Source organism: Oncorhynchus keta, chromosome 20, assembly GCF_023373465.1.
Source record: "Oncorhynchus keta strain PuntledgeMale-10-30-2019 chromosome 20, Oket_V2, whole genome shotgun sequence".
Classification (NCBI taxonomy): domain Eukaryota; kingdom Metazoa; phylum Chordata; class Actinopteri; order Salmoniformes; family Salmonidae; genus Oncorhynchus; species Oncorhynchus keta.
The window spans coordinates 39,681,393-39,694,650 of NC_068440.1; the positions used below are offsets into that span (position 1 = coordinate 39,681,393).

Sequence of the window (13,258 nt, forward strand, 5' to 3'; positions counted from 1 at the left end):
ATACCTGGGGCCTTATTCAGACAGCGTCTCAGATACCGTTTGGCCTTATTCATACAGCGTCTCAGATACCCGGGTGCCTTATTCAGACAGCGTCTCAGATACCCGGGTGCCTTATTCAGACAGCGTCTCAGATACCCGGGTGCCTTATTCAGACAGCGTCTCAGATACCTGGGGCCTTATTCAGACAGCGTCTCAGATACCGTTTGGCCTTATTCATACAGCGTCTCAGATACCCGGGTGCCTTATTCAGACAGCGTCTCAGATACCCGGGTGCCTTATTCAGACAGCGTCTCAGATACCGTTTGGCCTTATTCATACAGCGTCTCAGATACCGGGTGCCTTATTCAGACAGCGTCTCTACCTGGATTATTCATACAGCGTCTCAGATACCGTTTGGCCTTATTCATACAGCGTCTCAGATACCCGGGTGCCTTATTCAGACAGCGTCTCAGATACCTGGGTGCCTTATTCAGACAGCGTCTCAGATACCGTTTGGCCTTATTCATACAGCGTCTCAGATACCGTTTGGCCTTATTCATACAGCGTCTCAGATACCCGGGTGCCTTATTCATACAGCGTCTCAGATACCGTTTGGCCTTATTCATACAGCGTCTCAGATACCCGGGTGCCTTATTCATACAGCGTCTCAGATACCGTTTGGCCTTATTCATACAGCGTCTCAGATACCGTTTGGCCTTATTCATACAGCGTCTCAGATACCGTTTGGCCTTATTCAGACAGCGTCTCAGATACCCGGGTGCCTTATTCAGACAGCGTCTCAGATACCCGGGTGCCTTATTCAGACAGCGTCTCAGATACCCGGGTGCCTTATTCAGACAGCGTCTCAGATACCCGGGTGCCTTATTCAGCGTCTCAGACACCCGGGTGCCTTATTCATACAGCGTCTCAGATACCTGGGGCCTTATTCATACAGCGTCTCAGATACCCGGGTGCCTTATTCAGACAGCGTCTCAGATACCTGGGGCCTTATTCAGACAGCGTCTCAGATACCTGGGGCCTTATTCATACAGCGTCTCAGATACCTGGGGCCTTATTCATACAGCGTCTCAGATACCTGGGGCCTTATTCATACAGCGTCTCAGATACCTGGGGCCTTATTCATACAGCGTCTCAGATACCTGGGGCCTTATTCATACAGATACCTGGGGCCTTATTCATACAGCGTCTCAGATACCTGGGGCCTTATTCATACAGCGTCTCAGATACCTGGGGCCTTATTCATACAGCGTCTCAGATACCTGGGGCCTTATTCATACAGCGTCTCAGATACCCGGGGCCTTATTCATACAGCCTCAGATACCCGGGGCCTTATTCATACAGCGTCTCAGATACCCAGGGCCTTATTCATACAGCGTCTCAGATACCCAGGGCCTTATTCAGACAGCGTCTCAGATACCCGGGTGCCTTATTCATACAGCGTCTCAGATACCCGGGTGCCTTATTCATACAGCGTCTCAGATACCCGGGTGCCTTATTCATACAGCGTCTCAGATACCCGGGGGCCTTATTCAGACAGCGTCTCAGATACCCGGGGGCCTTATTCAGACAGCGTCTCAGATACCCGGGGGCCTTATTCATACAGCGTCTCAGATACCCGGGGGCCTTATTCATACAGCGTCTCAGAGTAGGAATGCTTATCTAGGATAAGGTCTCCCCCCTGTCCATGTAATCTTATTAATTACGATTTAAACGGAAACACTGATCTTAGAGCAGCACTACTACCGTGAGATGCTAAATGAATATCGAGTTGGATGTTACCTTCTCAAATACAGGTGGGGGGCTCTTCCCTCTGCACAGGTTAGACAGAGCCCACACTGCATTCCTGGTCATTGTCAGTCTGGTGGATTTAGTCAGAAGCCTGGAGAGGAACCGGGAAGAGGAACCATGAGCTATCTTTATATGTGGAGTAGTAGATAACATCAGAGGACACAAGACATAAACAGTAGTGTGTGATTGTGTGTGCTCACATTAATAGTGGTGGTAGGATATTACAGTTGAGTACGTAGTCTCTGCACACTGGACTGTCCCCTGCTATGTTACCCAACGCCCACACCGCCTGGCAGAGAGGAGAACGAAGAGAGAGAAAGTAGGTAGAAATTATAGATGGTCTTGTAATACATTTTTGTTCCATGACTGTTTATATTATTTATGTACAGGGTTTCGGGCCTTTACCTGTTCCTGAACATCTTCAAAGTCCGAGGTGAGTAGTTCTATAAAGATGGGGACAGCTCCTGCCTCGATTACTATGTTCGTCTGCATGGATGTACCTGATGCTATGTTGGTCAGGGCCCAGGCTGCCTCAAACTACACACAGACACTTTATTAAAATGACACATTGAAACTTGATACAAAAACAAAAACATTTCAATGACAGAAATGTTATTGTACATTGCAATAATTGACAATATATCCACAATGATTTACTAGCTATTTAAGTCTGACCATTCTCCATTTTAGGTTAACTTTTTATATTTGACCAATAAAGAGTGGTTCCTAATATTTCAAAAGGTCTCACCTAATATTTCAAAAGGTCTCACCTAATATTTCAAAAGGTCTCACCTAATATTTCAAAAGGTCTCACCTGTAATGTGCAGTTGACGCTCCTCTTCAGGAACTCTACAAACCTCTCTACAATGCCTGGGGTGTTGATGACCTCGTCAATAGGTGGATTGGGTTCTGGAACAGATCAGACAGACTATATGAGTAATAATGTAACAATTAGCACCAAGGACTCAACCTTTACCACCCTAGAGGGAGGTAGCTGAATCATCTGAGTTAGTGCTGGGCTTGAAGCAAAAGCCTGCAGACCGAGGGCCAGGGGGGGTCCCCAGGAGGGCCAGCAGCCTGAGGGTCCCCAGGAGGGCCAGAAGCCTGAGGGTCCCCAAGAGGGCCAGCAGCCTGGGGGTCCCCAAGAGGGCCAGCAGCCTGGGGGTCCCCAAGAGGGCCAGCAGCCTGGGGGTCCCCAAGAGGGCCAGCAGCCTGGGGGTCCCCAGGAGGGCCAGCAGCCTGAGGGTCCCCAGGAGGGCCAGAAGCCTGAGGGTCCCCAGGAGGGCCAGAAGCCTGAGGGTCCCCAGGAGGGCCAGCAGCCTGGGGGTCCCCAGGAGGGCCAGCAGCCTGGGGGTCCCCAGGAGGGCCAGGGGGGGTCCCCAGGAGGGCCAGAAGCCTGAGGGTCCCCAGGAGGGTCAGAAGCCTGAGGGTCCCCAGGAGGGTCAGCAGGACTAAGTGTGCACGGCCATACGCAGGTAATATTCACTGAACAGCCTGGTACCTTTGGACAGTAGTTTCCTGAATGTCTGTGTGGTGGCGAGTTGGAGCTCTGGGTCCTCTGAGAAGAGCATCTCTACCAGGTCTTTCGTTAGGACTCCTTCCTCTGTGGCTGTGGAGGTGACATACGAGTCGACCAGTGGACTCTCAAACATGCCTCCTTCCTCGTTCAACATGTCAACGTTTCTCCTCTTGAACAGCTGCCAAATACAGGAGAGAAACAACACAGCAGTGTGTACGCTGTGGCCCTTGGACGTTTTATGTTGCTATGGTTTCTGCTTCCTGAGCTCGGTGCCCTCCTCTCGCCTGTCTAGACACAGCAGTGTGTGCGCTGTGGCCCTTGGACGTTTTATGTTGCTATAGTTTCTGCTTCCTGAGCGCTGTGCCCTCCTCTCGCCTGTCTAGACACTAGCAGTGTGTGTGCTGTGGCCCTTGGACGTTTTATGTTGCTATAGTTTCTGCTTCCTGAGCGCTGTGCCCTCCTCTCGCCTGTCTAGACACTAGCAGTGTGTGCGCTGTGGCCCTTGGACGTTTTATGTTGCTATGGTTTCTGCTTCCTGAGCGCTGTGCCCTCCTCTCGCCTGTCTAGACACTAGCAGTGGACTAGGTGTTCTAGGCTAGGTGTTCTAGGCTAGGTGTTCTAGGCTAGGTGTTATAGGCTAGGTCCTATAGGCTAGGTCCTATAGGCTAGGTGTTCTAGGCTAGGTGTTCTAGGCTAGGTCCTATACAGGGGGTTATGTTGTGTACCTGTCTCCTGTTTAGACACTAGCAGTGGGCTAGGTGTTCTAGGCTAGGTGTTCTAGGCTAGGTGTTATAGGCTAGGTCCTATAGGCTAGGTCCTATAGGCTAGGTGTTCTAGGCTAGGTGTTCTAGGCTAGGTCCTATACAGGGGGGTTATGTTGTGTACCTGTCTCCTGTTTAGACACTAGCAGTGGGCTAGGTGTTCTAGGCTAGGTGTTCTAGGCTAGGTGTTCTAGGCTAGGTCCTATACAGGGGGTTATGTTGTGTACCTGTCTCCTGTTTAGACACTAGCAGTGGGCTAGGTGTTCTAGGCTAGGTGTTATAGGCTAGGTGTTCTAGGCTAGGTGTTCTAGGCTAGGTGTTCTAGGCTAGGTGTTCTAGGCTAGGTGTTCTAGGCTAGGTGTTCTAGGCTAGGTGTTCTAGGCTAGGTGTTCTAGGCTAGGTGTTCTAGGCTAGGTGTTCTAGGCTAGGTCCTATACAGGGGGGTTATGTTGTGTACCTGTCTCCTGTTTAGACACTAGCAGTGGGCTAGGTGTTCTAGGCTAGGTGTTCTAGGCTAGGTGTTCTAGGCTAGGTCCTATACAGGGGGTTATGTTGTGTACCTGTCTCCTGTTTAGACACTAGCAGTGGGCTAGGTGTTATAGGCTAGGTGTTCTAGGCTAGGTGTTATAGGCTAGGTGTTATAGGCTAGGTGTTATAGGCTAGGTGTTATAGGCTAGGTGTTCTAGGCTAGGTGTTATAGCCTAGGTGTTCTAGGCTAGGTGTTCTAGGCTAGGTGTTCTAGGCTAGGTGTTCTAGGCTAGGTGTTCTAGGCTAGGTCCTATACAGGGGGTTATGTCGTGTACCTGTCTCCTGTTTAGACACTAGCAGTGGGCTAGGTGTTCTAGGCTAGGTGTTCTAGGCTAGGTGTTCTAGGCTAGGTCCTATACAGGGGGTTATGTTGTGTACCTGTCTCCTGTTTAGACACTAGCAGTGGGCTAGGTGTTATAGGCTAGGTGTTCTAGGCTAGGTGTTATAGGCTAGGTGTTATAGGCTAGGTGTTATAGGCTAGGTGTTATAGGCTAGGTGTTCTAGGCTAGGTCCTATACAGGGAGGTTATGTTGTGTACCTGTCTCCTGTTTAGACACTAGCAGTGGGCTAGGTGTTCTAGGCTAGGTGTTCTAGGCTAGGTCCTATACAGGGGGTTATGTTGTGTACCTGTCTCCTGTTTAGACACTAGCAGTGGGCTAGGTGTTATAGGCTAGGTGTTATAGGCTAGGTGTTATAGGCTAGGTCCTATAGGCTAGGTGTTCTAGGCTAGGTGTTCTAGCCTAGGTGTTCTAGCCTAGGTGTTCTAGGCTAGGTGTTCTAGGCTAGGTGTTCTAGGCTAGGTCCTATACAGGGGGTTATGTTGTGTACCTGTCTCCTGTTTAGACACTAGCAGTGGGCTAGGTGTTCTAGGCTAGGTGTTCTAGGCTAGGTCCTATACAGGGGGTTATGTTGTGTACCTGTCTCCTGTTTAAACACTAGCAGTGGGCTAGGTGTTCTAGGCTAGGTGTTCTAGGCTAGGTGTTCTAGGCTAGGTGTTCTAGGCTAGGTCCTATACAGGGGGTTATGTTGTGTACCTGTCTCCTGTTTAGACACTAGCAGTGGGCTAGGTGTTCTAGGCTAGGTGTTCTAGGCTAGGTGTTCTAGGCTAGGTGTTCTAGGCTAGGTGTTCTAGGCTAGGTGTTCTAGGCTAGGTGTTCTAGGCTAGGTCCTATACAGGGGGTTATGTCGTGTACCTGTCTCCTGTTTAGACACTAGCAGTGGGCTAGGTGTTCTAGGCTAGGTGTTCTAGGCTAGGTCCTATACAGGGGGTTATGGTGTGTACCTGTCTCCTGTTTAGACACTAGCAGTGGGCTAGGTGTTATAGGCTAGGTGTTCTAGGCTAGGTGTTATAGGCTAGGTGTTATAGGCTAGGTGTTATAGGCTAGGTGTTCTAGGCTAGGTCCTATACAGGAGGTTATGTTGTGTACCTGTCTCCTGTTTAGACACTAGCAGTGGGCTAGGTGTTCTAGGCTAGGTGTTCTAGGCTAGGTCCTATACAGGGGGTTATGTTGTGTACCTGTCTCCTGTTTAGACACTAGCAGTGGGCTAGGTGTTCTAGGCTAGTTGTTATAGGCTAGGTGTTATAGGCTAGGTCCTATAGGCTAGGTGTTCTAGGCTAGGTGTTCTAGGCTAGGTGTTCTAGGCTAGGTGTTCTAGGCTAGGTGTTCTAGGCTAGGTCCTATAGGCTAGGTGTTCTAGGCTAGGTGTTCTAGGCTAGGTCCTATACAGGGGGTTATGTTGTGTACCTGTCTCCTGTTTAGACACTAGCAGTGGGCTAGGTGTTATAGGCTAGGTGTTCTAGGCTAGGTGTTCTAGGCTAGGTGTTCTAGGCTAGGTGTTCTAGGCTAGGTCCTATACAGGGGTTATGTTGTGTACCTGTCTCCTGTTTAAACACTAGCAGTGGGCTAGGTGTTCTAGGCTAGGTGTTCTAGGCTAGGTGTTCTAGGCTAGGTCCTATACAGGGGGTTATGTTGTGTACCTGTCTCCTGTTTAGACACTAGCAGTGGGCTAGGTGTTCTAGGCTAGGTGTTCTAGGCTAGGTCCTATACAGGGGGGTTATGTTGTGTACCTGTCTCCTGTTTAGACACTAGCAGTGGGCTAGGTGTTCTAGGCTAGGTGTTCTAGGCTAGGTGTTCTAGGCTAGGTCCTATACAGGGGGGTTATGTTGTGTACCTGTTGTTCTCGTTTCTGCTTCCTCAGCTGGACACCCTCCTCCTCTCTCCTGCGTCTCATCTCCTCCACATTCAGGGCTTTGTTCTTGTAGCTGTTCATCCTGTGGTTATCCTTCGCTGGACTGGCTGCCGGCTCTGAAACACAAACAATCATCTTCATTTACAAATCTTCTCTACTTATCAAAATCTTTTAACAGTACTTTATTTTTTATTTTTACACAAAGTTTGTCATAGAACGGTTAGGCATTTAACAAAATGAAGTTTAGCAACAGTCGGTCGGGAAAAATCACTGCCAAGAGAGGGAACACATTCCAAGGAGCCAGACTCTTCCAGGGATGTCACTGTGTGTGTGTGTGTGTTTTTGCTGTGTGTTTATTAGGTTTGTGAGTGGATAGTCAGAGACAGTAACTTAGGATGCATTTAAGACTGAGTTGCATAACTGTGTGTGTCAGATCCCAGGGAGAAATGATGACACAGGGGTACATGAGCCCCAGTATAACAAGCTCCCGGACACATGGTTAAAAATACACTGGAGCATATGCTGCGCAGTACACACACACACACACACACACACACACACACACACACATCACATCACAGACAGAGCTCTTCTCTCCAGCAGTGAGCTGTCAGACAGAACAAACATATTTATTCAGGCGATTTAATTGCAGAGTTAGCAGGAAGCGCCTGAACTGCCTGACAGCCGGCCAAACTGCCCCGACTCAGCATTTGTGCAATCATGGCACGCGAAGCAGCCAGACTGGGCACCAGACCCGCGTCACCAGAACCAGCCAGACTGGGCACCAGACCCGCGTCACCAGAACCAGCCAGACTGGGCACCAGACCCGAGTCACCAGAACCAGCCAGACTGGGCACCAGACCCGCGTCACCAGAACCAGCCAGACTGGGCTCCAGAACCAGCCAGGCTGACCCGAGTCACCAGAACCAGCCAGACTGGGCTCCAGAACCAGCCAGGCTGACCCGCGTCACCAGAACCAGCCAGACTGGGCACCAGACCCGCGTCACCAGAACCAGCCAGACTGGGCACCAGACCCGCGTCACCAGAACCAGCCAGACTGGGCTCCAGAACCAGCCAGGCTGACCCACGTCACCAGAACCAGCCAGACTGGGCACCATGGAGTGTGATTGTAACATCACAGGCGAAGTGCATGGTCACGCACACATAGCCTTATTTATATTACAGCTGGATGATATTGGATGATAGATTCATATTCCATTCACCCAGTTCAATATAACATCAATAGGTTTAGGGTACTACATGATACTATCATTTTCCCTATAGCCATCATGAGGTTCCTACAAAGCAGCCTATTAGAATTAAAGTTAACAACTTAAGTGCACACAGGTTGAGAGAAAAATGTGAGTAATCAAGTGGACAGACTGACACGTTTAATAACACCTTGCACACTCTTACCTGCATATACAGTTGACGTTGGAAGTTTACGTACGCCTTAGCCAAAACATATTTAACTCGGTTTCACAATCCCTGACATTTAATCCTAGTAAAAATTCCCTGTCTTAGGTCAGTTAGGATCACCACCTTATTTTAAGTATATGAAATGTCAGAATAATAGAGAAAATTATTTATTTCTTCATCACATTCCAAAGGGGTCAGAAGTTTACATACACTCAATTAGTATTTGGTAGCATTGCCTTTAAATTGTTCAACTTGGGTCAAATGTTTCAGGTAGCCTTCCACAAGCTTCCCACAATAAGTTGGGTGAATTTTGGCCCATTCCTCCTGACAGAGTTGGTGTAACTGAGTCAGATTTCTAGGCCTACTTGCTAACACACGCTTTTTCAGTTCTGCCCACACATTTTCTATAGGAATGAGGTCAGGGCTTTGTGATGGCCACTCCAATACCTTAACTTTGTTGTCCTTAAGTCATTTTGCCACAACTTTGGAAGTATGCTTGGGGTCATTGTCCATTTGGAAGACCCATTTGCGACCAAGATTTAAATTCCTGACTGATGTCGCTTAAATATATCCACATAATGTTTCTTCCTCAGGATGCCATCTATTTTGTGAAGTGCACCAGTCCCTCCTGCAGCAAAGCACCCCCACAACATGATGCTGCCACCCCCATGCTTCAAGGTTGGGATGGTATTCTTCGGCTTGCAAGCCTCCCCCTTTTTCCTCCAAACATAACAATGGTCATTATGGCCAAACAGTTCTATTTTTGTTTCATCAGACCAGAAGATATTTGTCCAAAAAGTACAATCTTTGTCCCCATGTGCAGTTGAAAACCATAGTCTGGCATTTTTATGGCAGTTTTGGAGCAGTGGCTTCTTCCTTGCTGAGTGGCCATTCAGGTTGTGTCTTCACAAGGTCCTTTGCTGTTGTTCGGGGATTGATTTGCACTTTTCAACACCAAAGTACGTTCCATCTCTAGGAGACAGAACGCGTCTCCTTCCTGAGCGGTATGACAGCTGAGTGGTCCCATGGTGCTAATACTTTCGTATTATTGTTTGTACAGATGAACGTGGTACCTTCAGGCATTTGGAAATTGCACCCAAGGATGAACCAGACTTGTGGAGGTCTACAATTGTTTTTCTGAGGTCTTGGCTGATATCTTTTTATTTTCCCATGATGTCAAGCAAAGAGCCACTGAGTTTGGAGGTAGGCCTTGAAATACATCCACAGGTACTCATCCAATTTACTCAAAATTATGTCAATTAGCCTATCAGAAGCTTCTAAATCCATGACATTTTCTGGAATTTTCCAAGCCGTTTAAAAGGCACAGTTAACTTAGTGTATGTAAACTTCAGTAGTAGCCTACAGCAAAGTGTGTTTAAATCATTTCAAACTAGTTAATTTATGCTAGTTAGTTTTTGCTACCATGTGGGGTTTAGCTTGCTTGAGCCTGCTAACCGAGTAGTGGTAATTCACCTGTTTCCATACATGTTTCATTTTAAAACATTTATCTTACAAAGGAGTTGTTTAATCTAACTGCTTAACTATTTATCTGTACATGGAATTGAATTTGGTGTTTTTTCCTCATTTTCTTTCTCGTCTTTACAGGAAAATGCCACGGGCACTATCTGATGTGTGGAGACATTTCACTGCACCTTATGTAGAAGGAAAAGCTGTGTACATTTGCAAATACTGTACCAAATCACATTTGAAGAATGCAACAAAGATGCAGAATCATCTGGCCAAGTGCATAACGTTCCCTCAGCGCTCACAAAAAGCAACCTCTGACAAAAGTCCCTCTACTTCTATTGGAGGTGAAAATTATGAATCAGACACCTTATCGATAGCAACAGCACATGGTCCTCCTGGAATCATAAGTTTTTTTTGACTCAATGGAGGAATGAACGTAGTCAGAGAAATGCTGATGAATGTCTTGCTCGAGCTGTGTATGCAACTGGTTCACCTCTGATGCTCATAGGCAATGTGTATTAGAAGATATTTCTGAATGTTCTTTGCCCAGCATACACCCCTCCAACCAGACATGCTTTATCTACTCATTTGCTGGATGCAGAGTTCAACAGAGTTCAAGTGAAGTTCAAGCAAATCATAGAGAAAGCAGAATGTTTTGCAAGCATCTCTAATGGGTGGTTGAATGTTCGTGGGCAAGGAATAATTAACTACATGTCCACCCCTCAACCAGTATTCTACAAGAGCACAGACATAAGGGACAACAGACACACCGGTCTCTACATTTCAGATGAGCTGAAGGCAGTCATCCATGACCTTGGACAACAGAAGGTATTTGCACTGGTGACAGACAATGCTGCGAACATGAAGGCTGCTTGGTCTAAAGTGGAGGAGTCCTACCCTCACAACACACCCATTGGCTGTGCTGCTCATGCATTGAATCTGCTCCTCAAGGACATCATGGCACTGAAAACAATGGATACACTCTACAAGAGAGCCTAGGAAATGGTTAGGTATGGGAAGGGTCATCAAGTTATAGCAGCAATCTACCTCACCAAGCAAAGCGAGAAGAATAAGAGCACCACATTGAAGCTGCCCAGCGACACCCATTGGGGTGGTGTTGTCATCATGTTTGACAGACTCCTGGAGGGGAAGGAGTCTCTCCATGAAATGGCTGTATCACTGTCTGCCAATATGGACAGCCCCATCAAGAGGATCCTCCTGGATGATGTATGTTGGGAGAGAGTGGTAAGCAGCCTGAAACTCCCGAAACCTATAGCAGTAGCCATCGCACGAGGGAGACTATGCCATCCTGTCTGATGTCCAGACTCTGCTTGCGGATGTAAGAGAAGAAATCTGTACTGCCCTGCCCACTTCACTGTTGCTCCAAGCAGAGGAAACTACAGTTCTGAAATACATCAAAAAGCGTGTAGACTTCTGCCTGAAGCCCATACACGCCGCAGCACACATGTTGGACCCCAAGTGTACTGGCAAGAGCATCCTGTCTGGTGCAGATATCAACAAGGCCTATGGTGTCATCACTACTGTGTCTCGCCACCTTGGCCTGGACGACCTCAAGAGTTCCATTAGCAACTTTATGTTGTTGTTTACATTTTAACTACCAGCAACGTGGGCAGGTCTCATTGCCATCAATAGCAAAGCAAGCATTGTGACACAGAACAATAAAATGATAATAGAATGTTCGGAACACTATAGAACGAAGAGGAGCTGGCAGGGTGAAAAATACCCTAAAATAAGGCCGGTTTTCAAATCAAATCAAATGTTATTTGGCACATACACATTGTTAGCAGATGTTAATGCGAGTGTAGCGAAATGCTTGTGCTTCTAGTTCCGACAAACGCAGTAATAACCAACGAGTAATCTAACCTAACAATTTCACAACAACTACCTTATACACACAAGTGTAAAGGGATAAAGAATATGTACGTAAAAAAATATATGAATGAGTGATGGTACAGAGCGGCATAGGCAAGATGCAGTAGATGGTATCAGTACAGTATATATATATATATATATGAGATGAGTAATGTAGGGTATGTAAACATAAAAGTCGCATTGAACGCGAAGCGAGGCGGCCATCTCTGTCGGCGCCGGAAGTACAATATAATTGAGCAAGATGTTTTCCGTGATTACTTCAAAACTATCAGCTGGGAACATATGGTAATATTATGAAACTGGGCTCCACAGCAGATACAATGAACTAGTGTTTATGAGAAAAGGTGAAAAAAAAGCATTGTTAAATATCATGTGCCGAGCCGACGGACGGACACTAGCTGTCCTCCAGCTACACTAAAGAGTGCTTTTGAAGCTACTGTAGCCCTTCATTGCAAAACAGTGCGTTTTAATTAAGGATTTGGTGACGTAAATATATTTACTATAGTTTAATATAAAAATATATTTATATTTAAAAAAAAGTGTAACTTTAATGGTTCACTATTTTTATATAACTCACAGAGGAGTATGGTCCTTCCCTGATTAATTCCCAGGAGGCGGTAATACAGTCGGAAATTCAACAGAGTACGATAGCTTTTGCTAACGATAAGTTAGTTCAGTTATGAACCTCAAGTTGTAGCAACGACAAGCCTTTAGAAAGCTAGCGTAAACGCTAACCAGTTAGCCAAGTTAACTTGTCAACAAAAACAACGTTTGTGTGACCCGCCCAAGTTTAACTCTCAGTAGGTGTCAACATGCAAGTAACAGGGATATGACTGGTTGCTCATTTCAGTTAAGGACCTCGCCAACGAGTTAATACATTGACGGGCGTTAACATGTTTTACTAGTTTTATTTAACAACCTGGCTTCAATATTAACCTGGTAAGACAGACAACAACAAAAAAAGCTAACTACCTAACGTTAGCAGGCGATGCATGTAAGGTTAACGTTAGTTGGCGTTTGCTTCTGAAATTGCCACCTTATGTCATTTGTAGACTTTCTTGAAGGACACGTCGTCCTGACAACCCAGATAATACTGTACCAGTAAACGGTTGCAATCTGTAGGTGAAAACAATAACAATAGCTTGCTAGCTAGTGGGGGGATTTGACAATCCTGTAAGTTATTCCAACACGCAGTATCCTCTAGTCCCGTGTATGAACCATACGGTCTAGAAACACATCATAACTCACCCATTTTTTTTAATTTTTTTTTTATCTTAAATGACAGATACTTCTTGTGTTTAGAGAGAAATAAATTGTAATCCTCTTTCCCAGTTCGCTTTTCAGAATTTGCTCCTCATAAACAATATGTCGTCGGAGAAATACGGATGGCGAGAGATGACAAATTTAATACCACTGTTTCCTACGGACGCTAGTGGGCGCCAATGAAATGATTGCGCTATACATTGTCACAAATTATATCAGTGGAATGTTCTTCTGATATAATTTGATAAAGATGTCCACAGACTGTTTTCATGAATTGTTAATTATGAAAAAATGCACAAACATATTTTAATATTCACCTCTCTCTCTCTCTCTCTCTCTCTCTCTCTCTCTCTCTCTCTCTCTCTCTCTCTCTCTCTCAATTCAATTGCCAAAGCAAGTGAGGTAGACAACATACAAAGTGAATATATAA

The 13,258-nt window shown here is 46.4% G+C and overlaps 1 protein-coding gene across 2 annotated transcripts in view; it reads right to left on the minus strand.

The window, feature by feature from the left end:
- The window catches only part of kpna6 (karyopherin alpha 6 (importin alpha 7)), a 46,884-nt gene extending 33,939 nt beyond the window's left edge, over positions 1–12,945 (minus strand). The window contains exons 1-7 of one of the 2 annotated variants that reach the window (XM_052472876.1): positions 12,814–12,945; positions 6,769–6,902; positions 3,290–3,485; positions 2,603–2,697; positions 2,194–2,325; positions 1,989–2,077; positions 1,780–1,879 (exon numbers count right to left, since the gene is read on the minus strand). In XM_052472876.1, coding sequence (XP_052328836.1) covers positions 1,780–1,879; positions 1,989–2,077; positions 2,194–2,325; positions 2,603–2,697; positions 3,290–3,485; positions 6,769–6,902; positions 12,814–12,817 — 750 coding nt within the window. In that variant the 5' untranslated portion in view covers positions 12,818–12,945. Of the gene's footprint in view, positions 1–1,779; positions 1,880–1,988; positions 2,078–2,193; positions 2,326–2,602; positions 2,698–3,289; positions 3,486–6,768; positions 6,922–12,813 lie in introns of those variants that run through there. The other variant, XM_052472875.1, reaches the window with a different exon arrangement.
- Positions 12,946–13,258: the final 313 nt, after the last annotated feature.